We start from the raw sequence: 23713 nt of genomic DNA, 5'->3' as shown, positions 1-23713 counted from the left end.
AAAGTCAGAATTTGTTTTCTTTTAAGTGCCAGTGAAGGATGTACAAATATTGGCCCTATTTATTAGGTGAAAAAAATCAAGTATAAAAAATGTGAAAATATTGAAAGTTTGATGTGCTAATTATTCACTCATCATCTCTAGTTTTAACCGTCTACTCAAGTTGCCAACATGGAGATCGAAGTTTGGCTTTACTTATTGAGACCCCAAGGGGCATCACTCCCAAAGAACAGGGCTCCCTGGTCAAGTTAGGTTGGAGAACTTGGTTGGGACCTCAGGCCACAGTGGTGCCTCCTATTGTCTCCCTGCAAATGTAAACCCTAGGACCTGGCTATGGGTCCTGGATTGGCTCTGCAAATCAGGCGTCAAGGCAGCTTACCCGGCTGTGTGCATGGGGGATTGCAGCCTGCCTGGCAAAATTGGGTGTTGGAAAAATGGAAAGCCACAGAGAGATAATGGTCTCCTGACTTGTGCTTGGAAAGAAGGCTCTGTGCCCTGCTCTTGGTGTGCTTAACCACAGGAAGCCAGGGAGGAGGCCTGACTCTTCTTACTGATCCATGGAGCAGATAGCAACACAGAGCCTGTTTCCTTTTTGTAGCAGAAGAACTCTACCTGGTAGATGTCAGCCATTCACCTCCTCACTTACAGCAGATAGACCAGGAGTGTTCCTTTCAGCACTCCTTTGCTAGGAAAGCTAAAGATGTCTCCAGGTCTACGGACTGAGGTGAGATTTTGTGGAGAAAGAAAAGTTTCCTCCTTCAAACAGGCAAAATAAAATTATAAATTAATAACACATGTTTAATAACCAAGCCAAGCCTGTTGCCATCGATCAAGTTGATTCCAACTCATAATGACCCTATGGGACAGAGTAGAACTGCTCCATAGGGTTTCCAAGGAGCGGATGGTGGATTTGAACTGCCATCCTTTTTGGTTTGCAGCCTTAGCGTGCTGTATCTCTTAACCACTGTGCCACCAGGGCCCCTATATGTTTAAGAGAAGCAATCTAAAATTTTAGGAAATTTTAAAAAAGCCAAAAAATCTCTACTAAATAACTGTTGGTTCAAGTGGGAGATCAAGATTACAATAGCAGATTATTTAGAAAGTAATGGACCCTTGAGGACAACTGCAGGATGTCAGCAGCCTGTACATGTAGAATTGGGATTTTTGTTTCTAATTGGGTATTTTTTATCTCCTTGGCCTTCAGTAAGAGAAGACACTGGGTATTTATTTTCAGTAGTTTCTAAAGAGTCTACTTTTGCTTCTAAGCTACTGCCTGATGCTCTTCACATTTCTGGTTCTGACTTCTACTCCTCCAGCTTCTTATTGCTCCCAACAGGCTTCCAGTATCTTAGGAGAATATCCACCAGTTGGACTTAACTCAGTTGTAGTTGATGCCCTGGAGAAGCTATTTACCTCACCCTTATCTGTCACGTGATTGCTCTACTGTGGCTGGGCTTTGCAGTAGTGCAACCCTGGTACTAACTGGTTTTTCTGCGGGCTGATGAGCGTTAAGTAAGTGTGGGTATGTTTCCCTAAAAAGCTAAAAAGACGTTTTTGGCAGGTTCTGGCTCTGGAGTTTCTTTCCTTTGTAGCAGGCACTTGTAGCAGTGAAAGGCTGGCTAAAACAAGGTTTTATTGTCGGCGTAGTTGTGACGAGCAGCTGGAGCCTGCGCTTCCTTGGCTTTTGTTCCTCTTACTTTGTTTTACACATGCAAAATTGACAGGGAGCTATAGCATGCGTTCTAATTTTATTAGTGGAGAGAGTAGGTATTCGACAAGAACATGGGCTTTGGAGCCAGACTGCTTGGGTTTGAATCCCTGCCTCATTTGTTAGTTGTGTATTAGCTCTTTGCTTCATTTTTCTTTTCTGTAAAATGGGGGAAATAATTAGTATCTACCTTGTAGGGTAGTTGCAATGATCTTGTTTAGTAGTACATGTAGAGTACCTGGCACAGAAATGCTGAAGTTTTAACTGTATTCATTATAGCATTATATTTTTGTTATTAATAATGTGAACTCTTGATTTTCTTTCAGAATTGAGCACTTTGCTGAAATCTATAGTCAAAAAATTGGCATCAAAAAGGAAGTTCTTTTGAAAACCTTGTGGGGAGATTATTATATAAATATGAAGGCTAAGAGGATTATGAAAGTTGATCAGGTGATGTTGCCCATGTCCCTTTTGATTGATAGTCACATTCTTGCCCTGTGAAAACCTGTTCTATAACACCTTTAATAGATGTAATTCAGCTTTGGTTTATGCAGACCAGTTCATGATTTTTTACTATATATATTCGGTTAAGACTCACAAGTCTTATATCCAAGTATTGCTTGAATAGATTTCTTAGCCCTTTTAGACATAAGGAGCAAAGGACGACATTTTGCATATTTGCTCCTAATTTTTTTTTTTTTAGAGGACAAAATTTTCAGATTGTGCACATGTGAAGATACATAGTTTACATTGTACATTTGTGTGTCCCCTTCACTATAAAGAGACACCTCTTCTAGACGTGACTGCTTGGTCTACACTGTATTCCTGGCCTCGGCATAGGCCTTATCTCACTGCTGCCAGTGACCATGCAGTGTTGGTGGGAGAGGGAGGTGTGCCCACGAACCTATCCCTCTGCAGATAGAATCACATAGCCTCAAAGGATACTTTTCTTTAAGCTTTCTTTTAAATGTAAAATTTATGATTTTATAACTTTATTCTCATTGAAGAACATTTTCTTTTTAGAAAGTACCTACACAGTATAAAGCAGCTGGAAGGAAAAAATCAGACGTCAACTCTACTAATGTTATGGTTTTAATTTTTTCCATTCTTTTTGGACAGATATATACATCCCCCAGTTAAGATTATATTGTTTATATAGTGTCGTAGCCTGTGTTTTTGCTTAATGTCATATTGTGAACATCTTCTCTTGCCCTTAAAAGCTTTTTATAAACAGCATATTTAAAAAGGAGCCAGTATAGTAAAGTGGGTAAGACCATGGCTTGAGAGCCTGTAACTCTGTGTTTGAATCTCAGTTTGACCACTTGCTAGCTCTGTGACTTTTGTCTTGGTTTTCTCATCTGTAAAATGGAAAAAAATACTATTTACTTTATAGGGTGGTTGTGATGATTACATGAAATGATCTATATAAAGCCTTCAGAACAGTTCCTGTCACACAATAAGCCCATATTATTATTATTTTATAAGTGCATCATCATTTATTTAAGCATTTTCTTAAGATTGGACATAGAAGTTTTTTCTCCCCAAATGTATTTATATTGTAAGTAAAGTGGTAATGACCATCTTTGTGCATAAATTTACCTTTTCCTGAAATTGAGCATTTTTTCATATGCTTAAGGACATTTTGTATTTCCTCTTAATATCCTTTAGAATGAGGTCCACAGGAAGGGTCCACATGTGCTTTGGCTCTCAGCTTGGCTGCTCCTTTGATGGCAGTGGTGGAGCAGCTGCAGTGATATGTCCCCCAATGGTCTCATCATTTGCAAAGTCCTTGATTCTGAGAGGAAGGGAACAGTGGGTTATTATTGATTGTGGACTGTTAACTGTTTAAAGTATTCTTATAACTCCTTTTCTCCACTTTACTGTTGAATAAATATTTTCAAGTAAATGTGAGACATTGATAATAAAACATGTCAAGAATGAATATGTAAGACACCTATTAAATATTCTTTTGTACAGGCCAAAGGAAAGAAACCTTTATTTGTACAGTTGATCCTGGAAAATATATGGAGTTTGTATGATGCTGTCTTGAAAAAGTAAGACTGTTATAAAATTGTCTTTGGGTATCTTTGTGTAGTGTAATTTGCCTCACTTTTCCAGTTTGACAAGCCATACTTCAGAAAGCTGAGATAGACTGAGAAAATGAACAGAGCCTTCATAGATGAGTTGCTTATAGGGCTTGGAAACAAAATTTAAAGGAGTATGTTTAACCCAAGTAAAGGGTGACAGAGGAGGGACAGAACAGCAATATTTTATAGAGTGCTTAGGTAAAGAAAGAAAAGAATGAAAAGAAGCATTGGCCTTTGTTTTTATAAACCCAGTTTAAAAAAAAAAAAAAGCAATAGTAGTAGAAGAGGTGCTCGACATCCAGAATCATAGATGGGGAGCTGGGGAAATAACTTGCCTGGTATAAGTGGAAAAGAAAGTTTGCTTTAGTAAATTTACTTTTTGAGTTATTCCAGAGGGGAAATGATGATTTTTTAGCATTTGTTTGTAAAACTGCTTAACTAGTTGACATAGATTGTTTAAGGAGATTGTGGGATGGTGCTTCATGAGAAGTTTTAAAGAAAGGTTCATTTGAAAGTGTGTTGGTAGAGGAATATAAGAGAATAAGTCAAATGTCCTCTGCTGTGGCAGGAGCCCCTTCCAATCATTTTTAGCTTTTTATAGAAAAAATAGTACTTTAGGAATAAGTGAGTCAAACAATGTTGAGTTCCTTTTTCCCGCTGCTGTCTCAAACCTCTTTGAATGTGACTTTTTTTCCCCCAATTTTGTATGTTTACCATAGGGACAAAGAAAAAATTGATAAAATAGTGACTTCTTTAGGATTAAAAATCGGAGCCCGGGAGGCACGTCATTCTGATCCTAAAGTTCAGATCAGTGCCATTTGCAGTCAGTGGCTACCCATATCCCATGCTGTTCTTGGTATCCTTTATTTCAGTGATTTTTAATGAAATCATAGCTGCGATAAAAAAAGAAAAGAAATGTGTGTTTTTAGAACCAGTAAATCCTCTGGAAGTAATGCATCCCAAATCCAAAGAAAGTTTCTGTGGTTATTTAATGTTCTGCCATGAAATTGTGTTTAATACTTTAAAAATTAATATGCTAGTACTAATCAGTTTTCAGACTAATTCTAATGAATGTTTTTTAAAAAGCTATTTCTTTTTACTGTTGTTTAGTAATTATGTAAAAATAAAATTTTTGGACTAAGATCTACATGTAAGTAGATAATGTAAATATTTGTGTTGGATCAGTTTCATTTTAGTATGTTTTCTTTAACTTGTTAATATTTCCTATCATGTTAGTGATCCCAGAAAGACTTGATTTGAAGTGCCTTACCTTGACTAAAGTCATTTTGTAGGTGGATTCAAATTGTCTTCTCTTTATTGATCTGTGTGTACGCAGCAGTACCCATGCTTTAGGAGGTGCAGTGTCCTGGGAGTGGACCAGCGGGGTACTCAGCCCAGAGCCCTGATGGACTCATACCCCATAGGGACACTGGCTGTGGTAGGGAACCTTCTTATATCATAGCTAGTGGCTGATGGTTATTGTGTTTTTATAGACTAAAACCATGTGAAACATTTTTTGAACTGCATTGTCATAGGTAGCCAACCTTATATGATCTGTGGTCCTTACTTATTCCATGGGCAGTCAGTGTTAGACTGTCTGTCTTAAGGATCTTCTCTGGGCTTTGAAGAGTCCATGAACTTCCTGAGGTTGTATGAATATTTGAGGTGTGATACATAAAATAATATTGTTTTACAGCCCATGCATTTTCTATATAGACATACATTGTTACCTCGATATTTTGTGCATACAGTGAGTGAATCCTTGCCTCTGCGGAGGGCACTAGCCCAGAGTTTTGAGTCCTTAACAGCATGCTTTAGCTATGGTGTGTCAGAAACTTCCTAGTCCCCTTGATATTACAGCTGAGAGAGTGGAGAAACTGATGTGTACAGGATCGCAAACGTTTGACTCTCTTCCACCAGAAACCCAGGCACTGAAAGCAGGTGAGTTAAGATGAACATGTTGTCAAGTACCGTATTTTTGACTGTTCTAGGGCCAGGGTGCACTAGGCCAATACGCCGAACGCCAGTTTGCTAAGTGGTCAGTTTGTCAAATAGCCAGTTCCACAAGTGAACAATTTTCCAAATGACCACTTTGGCAGCTTTGTTCAGAGTTTCAGTTTTGCTACAACCATTTTGCTGCAGCCATTGGGTAAGGGCCAGAAACCCCAAGGCTCCTCATTCCTGCCCTGATCTCATTTCATAATCATGCTGTATTCCGTTCTCATAAACAGCCAGGAATGTATTCCCTGAGCTGCTGCCTCACCACCATGGCTGTGGCCCTAGGGACTGTGGAAAGTGTTTCCAGGGGCTGTGCTGCTCGTAGAAGCCTTGTACACACACTCCCCCTGAGAAGGGAAGCCTCCGTTCCAGGTTCGAAGGCTCTGTGAAATTCATCTGTATGTATGTGCTCTCTCCAGTTCTTTTGCTCCCATTCTGTTAAATTTGCATTCCTCACTTCAAAACCACCCCACTGCTGTTTTCAAGATCACCATTGACTCTGACTTTGTCAAATCTAATGGCCAGCTCCCAGTCCTTTCTGACTTGATTTGTCACTAGCACTTAACAGAGCTCTTTTCTCCGTGAAACTCTTTGCTTGACGTCCAGGCTCCCAGATTCTTCTGCTTTTCTCCCTGCTGCTTCACTGGCTGCTTATTCTCAATCTCTTGCTGGTTCCTCTCCATCTCCCTGACATTTTAACTCTGGGGTGTCCCAAGTAATGCTGTCTTTGGGCCTCATTTCTTTTCTATCTGCAGTCATTGTTGTGGGGATCTCACTCAGTTTCACAACTTTAAGTAACAGCTGTATGCTCGTAATTCCCAAGTTGGTATCTCCAGCCCTGGTCTGTTGCCTGAACTCCAGACTCATAGATCCAGCTGCATACTTTGTCTCTACTCGGCTGTTTAGTAAGCATCTGAAACTTAACATATCCCAGATTGGGCTTCTTATCCACAAACCCGCTCCCCCTAATCATTCCAATCTCAGTAACACATACCTCCATCCTTTCATTGGCTCAGGTCAAAAGTCTTGTAGTTATCCTTGACTCTTATCTTTCTCTCACACCCCACATCCAACCCATCAGCAAATCCTGTTCTTCCTTTGAAATATATCCAAAATTCAACTACTTCTCAACATTTCTACTTCTGTTTTCCTAGGCTAAGCAACCATCATCTCTCACCTGGATTATTATAGTAGCTTTCTAACTGCTCTCCCTGGTTTTGCTCGTTAGTGTTTCCTCAACATTGCAGCCAAACCAAAAAAGAAACCTCTTGTTGTTGAGTCGATTCTGACTCATAGTGACCCTACAGGACAGAGTAGAACCACCCCATAGGGTTTCCAAGGAGCAGCTGGTAGATTCGAACTGCCAACCTTTTGGTTAGCAGCCAGTCTCTTAACCACTGTGCCACAAGGGCTCCATACTGCACCCAAGTGATCCTTTAAAATGTAAGTCAGGGTATGTTATACTCTGTTCTTAAGAAGCTTTCAAAGGTGTCCCTGGGAAGATTTCCGATATATGTTTAATTCTTACTTCTTGTAGTCTTTTTTTTCCCTTTATTTGTTTGAATTTTAATGTTGAATTCTTTAATTCATCTAGAAATTATTTTGGTGTGGGGTGATTTAAAAAAATTACTAACCAATGGTTTTATACCTCCAATATAGTATTGCTGTTGAGTCGTTCCGACTCATAACAACCCCATAGAACAGAGTAGAACCGTCCCATAGGGTTTCCAAGGAGTGGCTGGTGGATTCGAACTGCTGACCTTTTGGTTAGCAGCTGAGCTCATAACCACTGCACCATCAGGGCTGCTATATAATACTAGTTAAGGAAAAAAAAAGTCACAGTGTTGATATGAAATTGTGCTAAAATTTATAGATTTAGGGAGAATTGACATCTTTATGGTATTAAAGCTTTTTTATTTCTGAGGGGTTTTGTTACTATAGTGAATAAAAGATTCTGTCCATTTTATTTTCTAACTCGTTTTGTCCGAGATTGGAAAAACTATTGATTTTTATATTACTAACAAACTACTTTGCTGACTGTTGACCCTTGGTAACTTCCCTCAGTTCTATCTCTGCTGGATAAGGGAAGAACTTAATGGTGTATAGTGGGTGGTAGAAGCCCTGGTAGTGCAGTGGTTAAGAACTAAGGCTGCTAACCCAAAGGTCTGCAGTTCAAATCCACTAGCTGCTCCTTGGAAACCCTGTAACCCAAAACCAAACCCAGGGGCAGTTCAGTTCTCTCCTGTAGGGTTGCTTTGAGTTGGAATCAACTCGATGGCAACAGGTTTGGTTTTGGTTTTTTTATAGTGGGTGATTAGCCCAATTCCCTAGCATCGGCTCTGATGTAGGATTCCAGAACCCCATTCCATGTTTGCTTTTCTTTCTTCATTTCTGCCAACTTTGCTTGTTATTACTCTGCTATTCCTTCCTTCCTAGCAGCCTTATACTTTTCTAAATGGAGTGATTTTGTTTTTTCATATTTATAAGAGATTATGGACTGTTTTTATTTTTGGATGATGCCATGTTTTAAACATCTTAACTGTTTTCCAGAAAAATCTAGCTTCTTAGTATCATGGGAAAAAAAATAGTGACATTTTTGCTTCCTGTTTGTTTAGCTTTTATGAAATGTGGAAGTGAAGACACTGCTCCAGTTATTATCTTTGTTTCCAAAATGTTTGCAGTTGATGCTAAGGCTTTGCCTCAGAATAAGCCAAGGTAAGGACAAAGGGGAAGCTGGGCTTGGCGAAGGAAATGGCGTATGTTTGGGGGGTGCAGTGAGGGTGTAGGTGGGAGGTCGCAGATAATGCTTTTTCTCCTCAACTCAGAATTCGTCTTGAGTAACCCCAGGGTGCCATACCATTTGTCCAGTACAGTATCCTTATGTAATATCTCTGTGGGAGAAAGCTGCTGAATTCGGCTCTAGGACTATTAATTTGCACCCGTATAAATTTGAAGGACGGTAATAGTAGAATAGTAATTCGTGTAGTAGTAGTGGCAGCATGTCAGGCAGGTTCTAATCTGAGCCTGCGTTACCTAATTCTGTCTGCTCCAGTGGAGATTGATGAGTGTGTATCTCTACTTCTCTCTGTCTGCATTGTGCGTGTGTGAGGGTGGTACTGTGGGGGTTGGATTATTTCTCAAGTTCCCAGAGTCTTGGGGAGTCAAGTCTATTTATTCTACACCATCTGTGTCATTCACCTGTATCCCCCTCCTTCCCATACCCACTGCCTCCCCTACTAATTTAGATCTCGATGATGTCTTGTGGAAATTATCGCAGCAACTTCCTGGCTGGTTCCCCTGGCCTCAGTCATCCTATACGGCTTTTTAACCTAGCAGGCAGCTACCCAACCTGCCTGTTTTTTTCAGTAACAGCTCTTGCTGTTCTCAGCTGCTTCTCTTTCAGAAATTCTTATTGAATTCTCACTTGGTAATAAGTTTCTGTTAAGTAGTACTGTATTTGGAGTTTTTAGACAGTTCCTCGTCCCCTGAATCCCTGAGTCTGTTGCTTTTGCTTCCCTCTTGAGAACCAGCTCCTTCTAGTAACAAGATGCTTTCTTCAAACAGATGCCACTTTTCTTCTTGGGCTCCTGCTTCCCATCATCTTAGCTACCCTTAGTATGGTTACCTGTGGAACCAACTGCAGGCAGCCCCCTCCAGCTCTTTCTCTAACACTCTACCAGTCTGCCCCTTGACCATCCTCACATAGTCCAGAGCACGAACATTCTGCTTGGAATCCTTAGACTGGATGGTTTAGTGTTCATGCCTCTTTTCCTTTTCTTCCATCTTCACCTTCCCAGACTGCACTGGAATCTCCAGACAACGTTCTCACTTCTGGTCTCCGTCATCTCTAGTATCAGTAACTGCTGCCCCTTCAGGAAGTGTTATTAGTTCATCTGTAGCCTAAATAATTCCCTACCCACAGCTGTTCCCTTACTAGTAGAGCCCTGTTTTCTTGGAAATTCTTCTGTGTTCTCAACAAATACTGGATACACAGCGAGTACTTCATATAAGTCCTTGCTGATTACTCTTTTGTCTGTTTTGTTCTCTCCGTGCTCCCACCACCACTCCCAGTGCCTACAACAGTACCTGGTACATGGTACCTGCTTACTGGATGGGTGGATAAATACATAGATGGTCAGCAAGCCTTTGTACATTTAATGTTAAGGAACATAGTACTAATTTATTCCAGATCATCTGTCATGAACTTATGCAGAATGGGGATTTAATATGTAAGGTGAACGAATATACTTCGTTTCTAACCAAAGCTGAAATGAAATCACATTTACCTAAGAAGGTGATTTTCTCATCTTTAATTCCCTCTGAATGGGAGATGTAAGCCTGATAATAATTGAGCATAGAGTTTAGAGTCAGATCTGAATTTGAATTATGGCTCTTCCGTTTATTATCTGTGTGACTTTGGGCCAAGTTATTTAAATTTTCTAAGCCTCAGTTTTTTCATCTGCAAAATAGGGACAGTAACGTCTACCTCATTTCATTGTTGTGATAAGTATGTGCAATAATGTATGTAAAGTGATTAACACAATGTCTGGATCATAGCTTATGCTTATTGGAAGAGACCCGTCTTCTGCAGATGCTAACCAGGTGATAGATGTTTTGTCCTCCCTACTCTAATAGTAATAATGTATTCTGCATTTATATTTTAGTTCATACTTTTCAGATACTCTAAGAGTTTTTAGCAAAAGTCTAGAAACAAGGGAAGTCATCTAAGGATCAGTGGAAGGAACAGCTGGAATGTTTAGCCTGAAAAAGAGAAGGGGAGGGTAAGGGCATGGGTACAGGTGATTGAAAGGGAAAGGGAGGGAAGTGAATTTGTTGGATATTGCTCCAGAGGTCAGAACAATGGCCATGGCTAGAAATTGCAAGGAGGCAATTTCATCCAGTAATTGAAAGGCCTTCTAACATTTACAGCTTTCAGTAAAGAGGAGCTCACCTCTTGCAGTGGTACTTAATCCCTCCAGTGCCAGCAGGTTTGATTGCGTAGCAACACTTGACCAATCCAGTCTCAAAGACTGGTCTCTCATATTTTTGTATCTTATGGCACAGCCCTATAATCTACAGTGGATGGGTCTGACTAGAAGGGACTGACTCCTAGAACTAAACTCATTCAGCAGGACTGGACACTAGTTTTGCCTCCCTTAGCACCTGCCCCTCAAAATGGCCACATACTCTTGGAGCTCCCGTACCAAGTGCCCCAGAACCCTTTCCTTTTCACTTCATGTGGCTACCCCAGAAGGCAAATGCCTATATCCCTGACTGCTCATTGCTACACTCTTCAGACACCTGTGGCCATTTCAAATGTCGCCGAGCAGTGCACATTCAGAATGACCGTGTGTGTGGTTTCCAGTGCTTAAGGAGAGAGGAGGAGAAAGGGGCATGGCAAGGTGGGAGATGAGGTTACCAGCCAGGTCCCAAGTCAGAGACTGGGGAGGAAAGTGGTGATCGTAAAGCCAAAGGTGAGGGACAGCAGGGTACAGAGGCATAAGCTTTAGGACCAAGCAGAGTGGCCCAGCTTCCAGAGCTGGAGTATAAAGTTGAGGCCAGAGCAGTAGCCTGGTTCTTTTGATGCTCAGTCCCAGAGTACGGGGCTGAAGATGCTCAGATTCTACCACCTGCAAGGCAGGATTGGTCTTGTACTTGTGTTGGGGTTGAGCATGCAGGTGGGGTTCATGAGGACCCACGCATGGGAAGGGAGCCAAGTTCTGGGGATTAGTCTGTCTGTCTGGTTTCTACCTTCCAAACCCAAACTCCCAAACAGAATGCTCATTTTTATTCAACTTAGTGCTCCCCTTTTGGTGTGAAAGCTCCAGTGCCTTCTCTGTGGACTGACAGACATGAGGGTAACTCTTCTGGAAGAACATGTTAGTTACCCCTCCCCAACCTCCAGCAAACATACACACACTCACACACTGCCCCCCTAACCTCTAGCACATGTGCGCACACACGCACACTGCTCCCCAGCCTCCAGCAAACACACACACTGCTCCCTCAACCTCCACCACATACACACACACACGCACACACACACTGCTCTGCAACCTCCAGCAACCACACTCATACACACTGCCCCCCAACCTCCAGCACACACACACACACACACACACACACACACACACACACAGTACTCCCCCAACCTCCAACAAACACACACACACTCACACATTGCCTTTTCTGTGGTGGTTCTTCTTGGGTCTTACCACCATGGCCATCAATCTCAATTTGATCTTTCATCCTGCTGAATTGCCAGTTCTTAGCCTGTCCTGGAACCCTTACTCCTGGACCCTAGTTCTGTATAAAGATACGTTTTTGTACTTGAGGGGAAAACCTCAATTCCTTATTGAGGCCTTATGCTTATTTCTCAGTTCAGAGCCCTGGTATGTTTTACGCACTCCCTTCCTTCCTCCTGTTCTCTGACTCATCCGTAAGGAATATGGGTATGTAAGAAAAGTTCCATGCTATTATGCATAGCTCCACTTGGGGACATAGGGTTGTCCTGCATGTCAGCTCATAAGCTCAGAATAGCTGGGGACACAGAGCTTTCTCATAGAAAGCCTGCTAGATCCTTCTCTCCTGTTGCTACAGCTAGAAAGAAGGAAGAGAACTTGCAGAAACCCTCTGCCTGTAAAGGAGCTGGGGCTGATCTTCTTCTGTCCAGCCGTATCAGTACTTGTTTCCCTGCTTGAACAGACTGAGAGATGCTTGATGTTGCCAGATGTTAACATATTTATGATATCCTGTAGACCTCTCACTCAAGCAGAAATTGCACAGAGGCGTGAGCGTGCGAGACAAAGGCATGCAGAGAAGCTGGCAGCGGCACAGGGGCAGGCACCCTTGGAGCCCACCCAGGATGGGAGTGTCCTTGAAACAAATCCAAAAGGAGAAGAGCTAAGAGGTATAGCTTTCCTAAATAGGCTTTGGGGTGAGGTGGTTGACGTTTTGCTTACCTTGGTAGACTCAACCTTTAGCTTTTGAGCTTTTAGCTTTTATTGTAGCTTTTATCAACTTTCTTTTATTCTTGGTGTTTCTTTCCTGAAGCTGGGCCAAATATATCATATTTACTCTTCCCTCTGTGTTTCCAGGCAGTTGCTGGATTAAAAGGCTCATTCTTGGCACTCATTATCCCTTTGTTTCCAGCAGGTAATGAGGAACAGGTGGAGAGTATGACCCCTAAACCTGTGCCCCAGGAAGAAAGTAACCAAGAGTCATTTGTTGCATTTGCTCGAGTGTTCAGTGGTGTGGCTCGAAGAGGAAAGAAAATTTTTGTCTTGGGGCCCAAATACAGTCCTGTTGAGTTTTTGCAACGGGTAAGAATTGGAAGCAAAACATCAGTATATTATTTCAGGGTTCTGATATCTTTTCAGATTGGTTGGGATTGGGGATAACTTTATTGGTAGATTTATTTTGTCTCTAGTGTTGTAGGGGAAAAACATGATAAAGTTGAGTAAAGCAAAAAGTTTCATTCAGCATATATTCAAAAGGACAGAAGTGGGAAGCGGACAACCATGCTGCCAGAGCCATGTCTGCCCGAGTCCAAAGAAATATCACAGAACAGACAAAAGTGGGAAAACGGATAAGCATACTGTTAGAGCCATGTCTGTCCAAGTCCAAAGACTTACATAATAGGCAAGAATGGGAAAACGGATAAGCATGCTGCCCCAGCCATGTCTGCCCGAGTCCAAAGACTATTACAGAATAGGCAAGAATGGGAAAACGGATAAGCATGCTGCCACAGCCATGTCTGCCCGAGTCCAAAGACTATTACAGAATAGGCAAGAATGGGAAAACGGACAAGCATGCTGCCACAGCCATGTCTGCCCGAGTCCAAAGACTATTACAGAATAGGCAAGAATGGGAAAACGGATAAGCATGCTGCCACAGCCACACCTACCTGAGTCCAAAGAATAGTTACAGAGCCATCAGTATATATTAATATTACAAATGGGCAAAGCCATTGAAAGCTTAGCCTTTTCAGATCGGCTAGAAACTGTGATCCTACATTTTGAATTGTCTTTCTTAACCATCATTGGTACAGGTTTCAGTAAGGAGAGTCAGGAGGTCTTCATTGGTCCAACAAATTTCTATTCACTAAATGCTAACAGAAAAAGATAAAGAGTAGAGAGACTTTTGTGTTCTGTTTGATTGGCTTTATGTGAAAGTTTCCGTAAAAGATATTTTCCAAGATTATTTTAGCTATTGTCTTTATACCTCAGGGCCCAGTTCATGTTTCCTTGTGAGTCCTTGTGAGCAGTTGTGAGCCCAGCTCCAGCTGGGTCACATTCTCTGTGCTCAAGGAGAGAGAATAATAACTCCAATATTATTTCCTAAATCACTAGAAAGACACCCTTGAGTGAATCTATATATATATATATATTTCTTCTTGTGTTGCTTTGGTGACAGTTGTTAGCAAATATATCAGTTAGTAGCATTTAGGAAACCAACCTAGTATATGACCCACATTTTCAGGTCTTATTTAATTATCAGGCTTTTTTCTTCAAGGCAAGGATCACCTATGGTGTGGGTAGAGGAAGGAGCTGGTCAGAGCAAATGTCATGTGGAGCCAGGGCAGTGTCAGATCATCAAGAAAGATGGGGATCCAATAACTGGGGGCTCAAGCCAAAGGCATGGGCAGTGAGCAGCTGATAGGCAGCAGTTGCATGGCAGGCAGGTCCCAGGTATCTGGTCAGGAGGGTCTGTAACCAGGTGAACAGCCAGCATCTAAAAACCCCTGAGCCAAAGGGCAAAAATAGAGATAATAGGCAAGAGCTGTCTCAGAACAATTTTGGAAGTAAACAAGGTATATCCATAGTAATTAAATAATGAAGGTCATAGATGATGATGGCGCCAGTGGTCTAGGGAGCCAGTCAGGATCAGCAAGAAGAGGTAAGTCAGGAACTTGTCAGACAGAAGTGTGCAGCATCACAAGCAGAAAGCACATGCTCCTCTCTGCAGGAAGCTGCTTCAGGGACAAGAGGCCAGCAATCTGCAGGTAAACCAGGGAAGCAACTGGACTTGGATACAAGTGACAGAGAGGGGAGTGGCAGTTAAACAAGTCTCTGCCATCAGCTTTTCCATATCCTGAATATTATTCTATCAATCTTAGCCATTTAACTAACGTTTGGAGGTTGCGATGCTGAGTGGTGTTTAAGCAGTCGTTGCTGGGTTATGGCATGTTCTGACTCAGCAAGAGGGAGCACTGTGAAGGAGCACTTTGAATGGTGTGGATAGGGGCATATTTTGTGGGAGACTGAAGGTGCTGTAATAGCATGTGTAAAAACCCATTTATGATAATCTTAACAATTTGGCTTGAATTTGAGGTTATATGATATGTGCTAGGGTAAAAACATCACAAAGTTTAGTAAAGCATAAGAAAGGTTTTACTTGGCATATATTCAAAGAGGTAAAAGTGGGAAAGGGACAGGCATGCTGTCAGAGCAAATGTCTGCCCGAGTCCGAGGAACATTACCGAATCATCAGTATATACTAACATCACAAATGGTTAAAATCATTGAAAGCTTCACCTTTTCACCGATTGGCTAAAAGCTGCTAAATCAACGTGATTCTACATTTTGAGTCGTCTTTCTTAATAATCATTGGTACAGGTGACAGTAACAACCGTCAGGAGGGTCTTCATTGGTCCAACAAATTTTCTATTCACTAAAGGCTAATAGAAAAAGCTAAGAGTGGAAAGTCTTTTGTGCTCTGTTTGATTAGTTTATGTGAAAAGTTCCCTAAAAGATGTTTTCCAAGATTGTCGTAGCTATTGTCTCTATATCTCAGGGCCCAGTTGATGTGTCCTTGTGAGTCTAGCTCCTGCTGGGTTACATTCTCTATGCTCAAGGACAGGGAATAATGGCTCCAGTATTATCTCCTAAATCAGACGTTATTGATAGTTTTGTTGTTTATCAGGAAGGGTCTAGTATCTGTTAATTATTATTATTATTTTTTGTTTGTTTACTTTCTAAACTGTCCAGAAGAGTAAGAAATTGTTATTTAGTGGAATGCTGATTTATTGGGCATTACAGATTCCATGAGCACTCTGATTTATCTTCTGCGCCTAGTCCCTTTGCTCTTGTGGAACTTGTCCTAGAGTAAAACTCGCGGACTCTGTTAAAGTGAAATAAAGAGATTTATTGAAAGCATAAGAAATTTTTGAATGGGAGGGTGTTAGTCCACACTGAGTGAAGACCAGCGAATGCAAGGGCAGCTGCTTCCCAGGTTTGCCCAGGCTTGCCCTGGCTTGCTTAGGCATAGGTACATTGTCTATTGGTCCCACCCTGCCAGAGGCCTAAGTCCATATGCATATGAATGGGAAGAAGTCAAGGTTACATTCTCAGGAGTGCAGAAGCAGGAACTTCTAACAAAATGGAGTCCAGCCTGCTCCTAGGCCAGCCACCCTAAATATGCCGAGCACCTCTGTTCTGAAGCTCTCATTCATTACTTTTGATCAGGAATTTCTGAGAAATTCTTTGATTAGATTATCAACCACCATTTTAGAGAGAGTGCTTTCTTCTGCATGGGCTTGGATTTGTATTTCCCAGTAGGAAGTGTTTTTAGAATATGTTGGAAGAAAGAGAACTTTATTTTGTTGCTCTCTGTCTTAGTCATCTAGTGCTGCTATAACAGAAATACCACAAGTGAATGGCTTTAACAAAGAGGAGTTTATTCTCTCCCAGTCTAGGAGGCTAAAAGTTTGAATGCAGGGTGCCAGCTCCGGGGGAAGGCTTTCTCTGTTAGTTCTTGGGGAAGGTCATCAATCTTCCCTGGTCAAGGAGCCTCTCAGCCAGCACAGGAACCCCAGGTCCAAAGGACATGCTATTCTCCTGGCTCTTGTTTCTTGGTGGTGTGAGGTCCCGATGTCTCTGTGTTCACTTTTTTTTCATGTCTCAAAAGAGATTGACTTAAGACACAACCTAATTTTGTAGATTGAGTCCTGCCTCATTAACATAACTGCCACTACTTCCGCCTCATTAACATCACAGAGGTAGGAGTTAGGACACTTAAGAAAATCACATCAGATAACAAAATGTTAGACAATCACACAATACTAGTAATCACGGCCTAGCCAAGTTGACAGATATTTTGGGGGGACACAGTTGAATTCATGACATTCCACCCTTTGTTCCCCAAAAATTCATGTCCTTGTCGCATGTAAAACATATTCACCCCATCATATCATAGCAAAAGTCTTAAATCAACTAACTCCAAGTCCCAAATCCAAAAATTCCTCTTCATCTGTAAAATCTGGAATACAAGTTAGCTGCTTCCAAAGCACAATGTTGGAATGGGCACAAGCTAGACATTTCCATTACAAATGGGAGAAACTGGAGTGAAAGAAGGGATAACAGGCACTAAGCAAGTCAGCAGATCACATTATGTTAGCCCTCAAGGCTTGAAAATAATCCTCTGTTCTCTGAGACCATATAGGTAATAGCACTGCCCTCCAGACTCTGGGTGTTGGCCATACTCTCCCAGTTGAGTGGAGATCCCTCAGCCCTAGGCTTCAGCTCTGCCTTCAGGCCCAGTGGAAAGACAACTCTGCTCCCTTGGCTTTAGGTGGCCCCATATTCCTAGTCCATCTGAGTGGTGGCTCCACCCTTTGAGACCCTAGAGGTTGTAGTCCTACTGTTTGAGACTCAGGCAGCACTGCTTTCTGTGTTCCTTGTCTCTTCAGCTTCTGCTTCCTGGTTCCTTGGCCTCTCAGTCCCTCGGGCCTCACCACCCACATCTGCCCTGTTGGGGCAGGTGTTCCAAAGCTCTTTAGCTCCACCGGTAAGTGCCTGTAGGCACCCCACTCCACCAGTAAACTTCAGCCAGAAGGCACTCAGCTCTCTCGCTCTGTGGGTCATCTCTAGCACTGTCTTGCACCAGTCTTCTGGTTCTGCTGCTGCTGCTGTTTCTCTGCTGCTACTTCTCACCATCAGCGCCATCTCCGGTGTTAACAGCTCTCCTCACTTCCTTTTGAGTCCTCACCAGAAAGTCTTTGAAGTCCATAATTACAACAACAGTCTCTTCAAGGCAATCTAGGTTTTTACTATTAGGCACTTTAAAACTCTTCCAGTCTCTATCCATTCACAGTTTCAAAACTGCTTTCACATTTTAGTTATCTGTTAGAGCAGCACCCCACTCTCTTGGTACCAAATTCTGTCTTGGTCATCTAGTGCTGCTATAACAGAAAAACCACAAGTGGATGGCTTTAACAAAGAGAAATTTATTCTCTCACAGTCTAGGAGGCCAAAAGTCCGAATTCAGGGTTTACAACACGTAGGAAAATCACATCAGATGACAAAATAATGGACAGTCACACAGTACTGGGAATCATGGACTGGTCAAATTGATACACATACTTTTGGGGGACACAATTCAGTCCATGACACCTCACCCTTGGGACTCTTTTACCCTACTGAAGGACAAATTGTTAATGATTGTTTTGAACTGGTAAAATGATTAGGAGGGGGAAGTTATCCTCCAAGTATGAAAGAACCATGGCTAGAAAACCAGGGAGTGACCTATGAGGCAATGGATTGCTGTTATATGGCCTTTGTTGCCATGGTCTTGTAACTCCCACCAAATGATTGGGTTGTTGTTAGGTGCTGTCGAGTTGGCTCCCACTCAGCGACCCTGTGTGCAACAGAATGAAACACTGCTTGGTCCTGTGCCATTGTCACAGTCGTTGCTATGTTTGAGCCCATTGTTACAGCCACTGTGTCAGTCCATCTCGTTGAGGGTCTTCTTCTTTTTTGCTGACCCTCTACTTTACCAAGCATGATGTCCTTCTCCAGGGACGGGTCCCTCCTAATAACATGTCCAAAGTACGTGAGACAAAGTCTCACCGTCCTTGCTTCTAAGGAGCCTTCTGGCTGTACTTCTTCCAAGACAGATATGTTCATTCTTCTAGCAGTCTGTCGTGTGTTCAATATTTTTCTCCACCACCATAATTCAAAGGCATCAAGTCTTCTTCGGTCTTCCTTATTCATTGTCCAGCTTTCCCATGCATATGAGGTGATTGAAAATATTGTGGTTTGGGTCAGGCACACCTTAGTGATTGGGTGCTTGTGGCCCACCAATGAGATTGGACAGCTTGCTAATAATGCAAATAAGGTGCATGGCACCCTTGTGTGTGTGGAACCATGCAAATAAGGTTTATGGAACCCTAACGAGGGGATTGGTCAGTTTTGCCATTGCACTACCTTTGAAACGAGCCATTCCAGAGCTGGAGAGGCGGACCTCACCACCACCAAGAAGAAGAGGTGAGAGCAGAGCACATCCTTTTGACCTGGGATCCCTGCATTGAAATCCTTCTGGACCCTGGAGACAGAGAGAGATGTAACACTGGAGAAAGTGAGAGACGGCGGGAAGCAAGAGCAGAAAAACAGTGACAGCAGAACAAGGAGACCAGCACGAAACGCTGCAGTGGTCTTCCCAACCCACAGAGCAAGGTGGTTATAGTGGGTGTGCCAACCAGTGGAGTGAAAGACCTGATAGCCTTTGGGCAGGAAGCTGCCTGGCAGAGTGGGATGCCTCTGGGCTTTTGTTGGCGTGGCTAGGCTTGCTGAACCATGGAGCTAGAGAACTGAGCGCCTTTGGGCCAAGGCTTACTGGCAGAGTGAGGTGCCTCTAGGCACTTATTGGCAGACCTGAAGAGATTCGGAACACTTGCCCAACCAGGGAAGGGCCTGGGCCAAGGGCCAGAGAGAGGCCTGCCTGCGGGCATAGTTGAGAAGAAGCTGTCCTGGCTAAAGAACTATATCTTGAGTTGTTTCTGATCCTGAATTGTAACCTGTTACTTCCCTAATAAATCTTATAATCGTAAGTATTATCTGTGAGTTCTGTGTGACCATTGCAACAAATTATCAAAGTAGAGAGTGCCATGGGAGGGACAGTTGGTGTCAGAATTGGTAAAAAGATTGGAGAGAGGAGGCATGTCTGATCTCTGCTGATAGGAATCAGCCTTGGGCTGTTGATGTTGATAAGGATTCCCTCCCCTTCCCCTTGTGAAGTTAGACAAGGAGGTCAGATGCCTCTGCCACAATGTTTTCACAGTTGGAGCCATTTTTACTCCTTATTTCAGTAGTCAGGGCCCCATAAAACCTAATTCCAACCTACTTTTTAAAAATAGTGTGAAATATTTTGTACATATCCCAAAGATAATCACCTGCTCAGAATTTCGTGTTTATCCTTTGTGTTAGTTTTCTATTGCTGCATAACAGATTACTACACATCTAGCAGCTTAAAACAATACACACTGATCATCTGACAGTTTCTGTGAGTTAGGAGTTCAGGCATGGCTTAGGGTCCACAGGCTGCAAAGTGTTGGCCACGCTGCATTCTCAGCTGTACACTTGACTGGGGAAGTATCCACTTCAAAGCTCACTTAGGTTATTGGCAAAATTCATTTCCTTACACCTGTAGGACTGAGGGCCTCGGCTTCTGCTTGGCTGTGGCTGGAGGCCGCCCTCAGTTTCTAGAGGCCGCCTGCAGTTCCTTATGAGTGAACTTTCCCATCTTGGCTGCTTACTTCATCAAGCCAGCACACAGAGTCTCCAGAGTGAGTCTACTAGCAAGACAGAGACTTACATAATGTTATGTTACCACATGACATCCCATCACTATTGCTTATTCTGTTGTTTAGAAGCAAGTCACAGGTCCAGTGACATTCAAGGGGAGAAGATTACACAAAGGAGTAAACACAGGAGGCAGGGATCATGGGGGCCATCGTACTCTGTCACATCATTCTCTTGCTTTTCTTTATTGTTTTACAACCTCTACAAGCATTACTATAGACTAGTTACATTTACATGTTTTTGAACGTTGTATAAATGGAATCCTACTGTATTTATTCTACAACTTACTGTTTTTACTCAACATTGTGAGATTAATTTACGTTGATGCTTGTTCCTGGAGTTCATTCATTGCTCACCACTACATAGTATTCCGTCATATAGATATTTTATTTATCACAGTTTATTTATCACAGTTGTCCTCTGACTGTATATTGGGCTGTTTTCACTTTTGCTGAACTAAACAATGTTACCCTGAATATTTCTGCATGTATCTCCTTATGCACATTGGCAACAGATTCTAGGGAACACACCCTAAGTGGAATTGCCCGGGTAATTAGTATGTATGTCTTTAGCTTAACTGGACAATTAAACATTGTCCACCAAAGTCATAGTTGTAATTTACACTCCCAGCAGGAGTATATAACCATCCCAATTGTTCCACATCCTCACCAAAGTTTGGTATTGTCAGACTTTTAATTGTTGTCACTCTAGTGGATATGATAGGGTGTTTTGTTGTGGTTTTAATTTACATATTCCTAATAATTCTTTTAATATGTTTATTGGTTATTCCCATTTTCTCTTTTCTAAAGATATCTCTTTGGGTCATTTGCCTATTTTTCTAATGTGCTATTTGATTTTTCTTTGTTTATTGTTGTAGTTTAAGTGAAAATTTACATTTCAAGTTAGTCTCTTGTACAAAAATTTATACATACATTGTTATGTGACCCTAATTACTCTTCCTGTGATGTGCAGCACAATCCTCCTTTCCAGCCCTGATTTCCCATGTCCATTGAACCAGCTCCTAACCCTCTCTGCCTTCTCATCTCACCTAAGGACAGAAGCTGCCTGTTTAGTCTCATGTATCTACTTGAGCTAAGAAGCACACTCTTCACGAGTGTCATTTTATGTCCCCAGGTCCAGTCCAATCTTTGTCTGAAGAGTTGACCTTGGAAGTTGTTTTAGTTCTGGGCTGATAGAGAGTCTGGGGGCCATGTTTTCCAGGGTTCCGCCAGTCTCAGTCAGACCATTAAGTCTGGTCTTTTTACTAGAATTTGAGTTCTGCACCTCACCTTTCTCCTGCTCCATCTGGGACTCTGTTGTGTTCGCTGTCAGGGTGGTCATTGGTGATAGCTGGGCACCATCTAGTTCTTCTGGTCTCAGACTGATGAAGTCTCTGGTTTATGTGGGCCTTTCTGTCTCTTGGGCTAATACTTTCCTTGTGTCTTTGGTGTTCTTCATTCTCCTTTCCTCCGGGTGGTTGGGACCAGTTGATGCATCTTAGATGGCCGCTTGCAAGCTTTTAAGACCCCAGACATCACTCACCGAAGTAGGATGCAGAACATTTTCTTAATAAACTTCGTTACGCAGATTGACCTAGATGTCCCCTGAAAGCATGGTCCCCAGACCCCTACCCCTGCTACTCTGTCCCTCAAAGTGTTTGATTGTGTTCAGGAAACTTCTTAGCTTTAGTCCAGTTGTGTTGACTTCCCCTGTAGTGTGTGCTGTCCTTCCCTTCACCTAAGACAATTCTTGTCTACTATCTAGTTAGTGAATAACCCTCTCTGTCCCTCCCCACCCGCATTACCATCAAAGAATGTTTTCTTCTGTGTTTAAACCTTTTCTCGAGTTCTTATAACAGTGGTCTTATAAAATGTCCTTCTGTGACTGACTAAATTCACTCAACATAATACCCTCCAGATACCTCCATGTTATGTTTTACAGCTTCATCATTGTTCTTCATTGTTGTGTAGTATTCCATTGTGTAGATATACCACAATTTGTTTATCTATTTGTCTGTTGATGGGCACCTAGGTTCTTTCCATCTTTTTGCTATTGTGAACAGTGCTGCAGTGAACATGGGTGTGTATATATCTATTCATGTGACGGCTCTTATTTTTCTAAGATATATTCCAAGGAGTGGGATAGCTGGATCGTATGGTACTTCTGTTTCTAGCATTTTAAGGAAGCACCAAATCGATTTCCCAAGTGGTTGTACCATTTTCCATTCCCACCAACAGTGTATAAGTGTTCCAGTCTCTCCATAACCTCTCCAGCATTTATTATTTTGTGTTTTTTGGATTAATGCTAGCCTTGTTGGGGTGAGATGATATCTCATTGTAGTTTTGATTTGCGTTTATCTAATGACTAATGATAGTGAGCTTTCTTCATGTATCTCTTAGCCGCCTGAATGTCTTCTTTGGCAAAGTGCCTGTTCATATCCTTTGCCCATTTTTTAATTGGGTTATTTGTCTTTTTGTTGTTGAGGTTTTGCAGTACCTTGTAGATTTTAGAGATTAGACACTGATCGGATTTGTCATAGCCAAAAACTTTTTCCCAGTCTGTAGGTTGTCCTTTTCACTCTGATTTTTGATGACCGTAGGTGTTTGATTTTTAGGAGCTCCGTTTATCTAGTCTCTCTTCCGGTGCTTGTGCATTGTTACTTATGATTTGTATTGTGTTTATGCCATGTATTAGGGCTCCTAGCTTTGTCCCTATTTTTTTCTTCCATGATCTTGATCATTTTTGATTTTATATTTAAGTCTTTGATCCATTTTGAGTTCGTTTTTGTGCATGGTGTGAGGCATGGGTCTTGTTTCATTTTTTTCTGGATGGATATCCAGTTATGCCAGTACTATTTGTAAAAGAGACTGTCTTTTCCCCAATTAATGGACTTTGGGCCTTTGTCGAATATCAGCTGCTCATAGGTGGATGAATTTATGCCTGGATTCTCAATTCAGTTCCAGTGGTCTATGTATCTGTTGTTGTACCAGTACCAGGCTGTTTTGACTACAGTGGTGGTATAATAGGTTCTAAAATCAGTTAGTGTGAGGCCTGCCACTTTCTTCTTCTTCTTGAGTAATGCTTTACTTATTTGGGGCCTCTTCCCTTTCCATATGAAGTTGGTGATTTGTTTCTCCATCGCATTAAAAAATACTGGTGGAATTTGGATCGAGATTGCATTGTATCTATAGATTGCTTTGGGTAGAATTGACATTTTCACAATGTTGAGTCTTCCTATCCATGAGCAAGGTATGTTTTTCCACTTATGCAGGTCTCTTCTGTTTTCTTGCAGTAGTGTCTTGTAGTCTTCATTGTATAGATCTTTTACGTCTCTGGTTAGATTT

General features: G+C 41.9%; 1 protein-coding gene across 2 annotated transcripts in view; it reads left to right on the top strand.

Annotated features, from left to right (window-relative positions):
- Positions 1-23713, top strand: part of EFL1 (elongation factor like GTPase 1) — a 159799-nt gene that overhangs the window by 26478 nt on the left and 109608 nt on the right. The window contains exons 8-14 of one of the 2 annotated variants that reach the window (XM_004387508.3): positions 2032-2155; positions 3683-3759; positions 4512-4648; positions 5611-5733; positions 8406-8505; positions 12549-12700; positions 12946-13112. In XM_004387508.3, coding sequence (XP_004387565.1) covers positions 2032-2155; positions 3683-3759; positions 4512-4648; positions 5611-5733; positions 8406-8505; positions 12549-12700; positions 12946-13112 — 880 coding nt within the window. Of the gene's footprint in view, positions 1-2031; positions 2156-3682; positions 3760-4511; positions 4649-5610; positions 5734-8405; positions 8506-12548; positions 12701-12942; positions 13113-23713 lie in introns of both variants that reach the window. The other variant, XM_023741694.1, reaches the window with a different exon arrangement.

This window comes from Trichechus manatus, unplaced genomic scaffold (assembly GCF_000243295.1).
Source record: "Trichechus manatus latirostris isolate Lorelei unplaced genomic scaffold, TriManLat1.0 scaffold00186, whole genome shotgun sequence".
NCBI lineage: Eukaryota > Metazoa > Chordata > Mammalia > Sirenia > Trichechidae > Trichechus > Trichechus manatus.
This window is presented reverse-complemented; position numbering and strand designations above follow the sequence as displayed.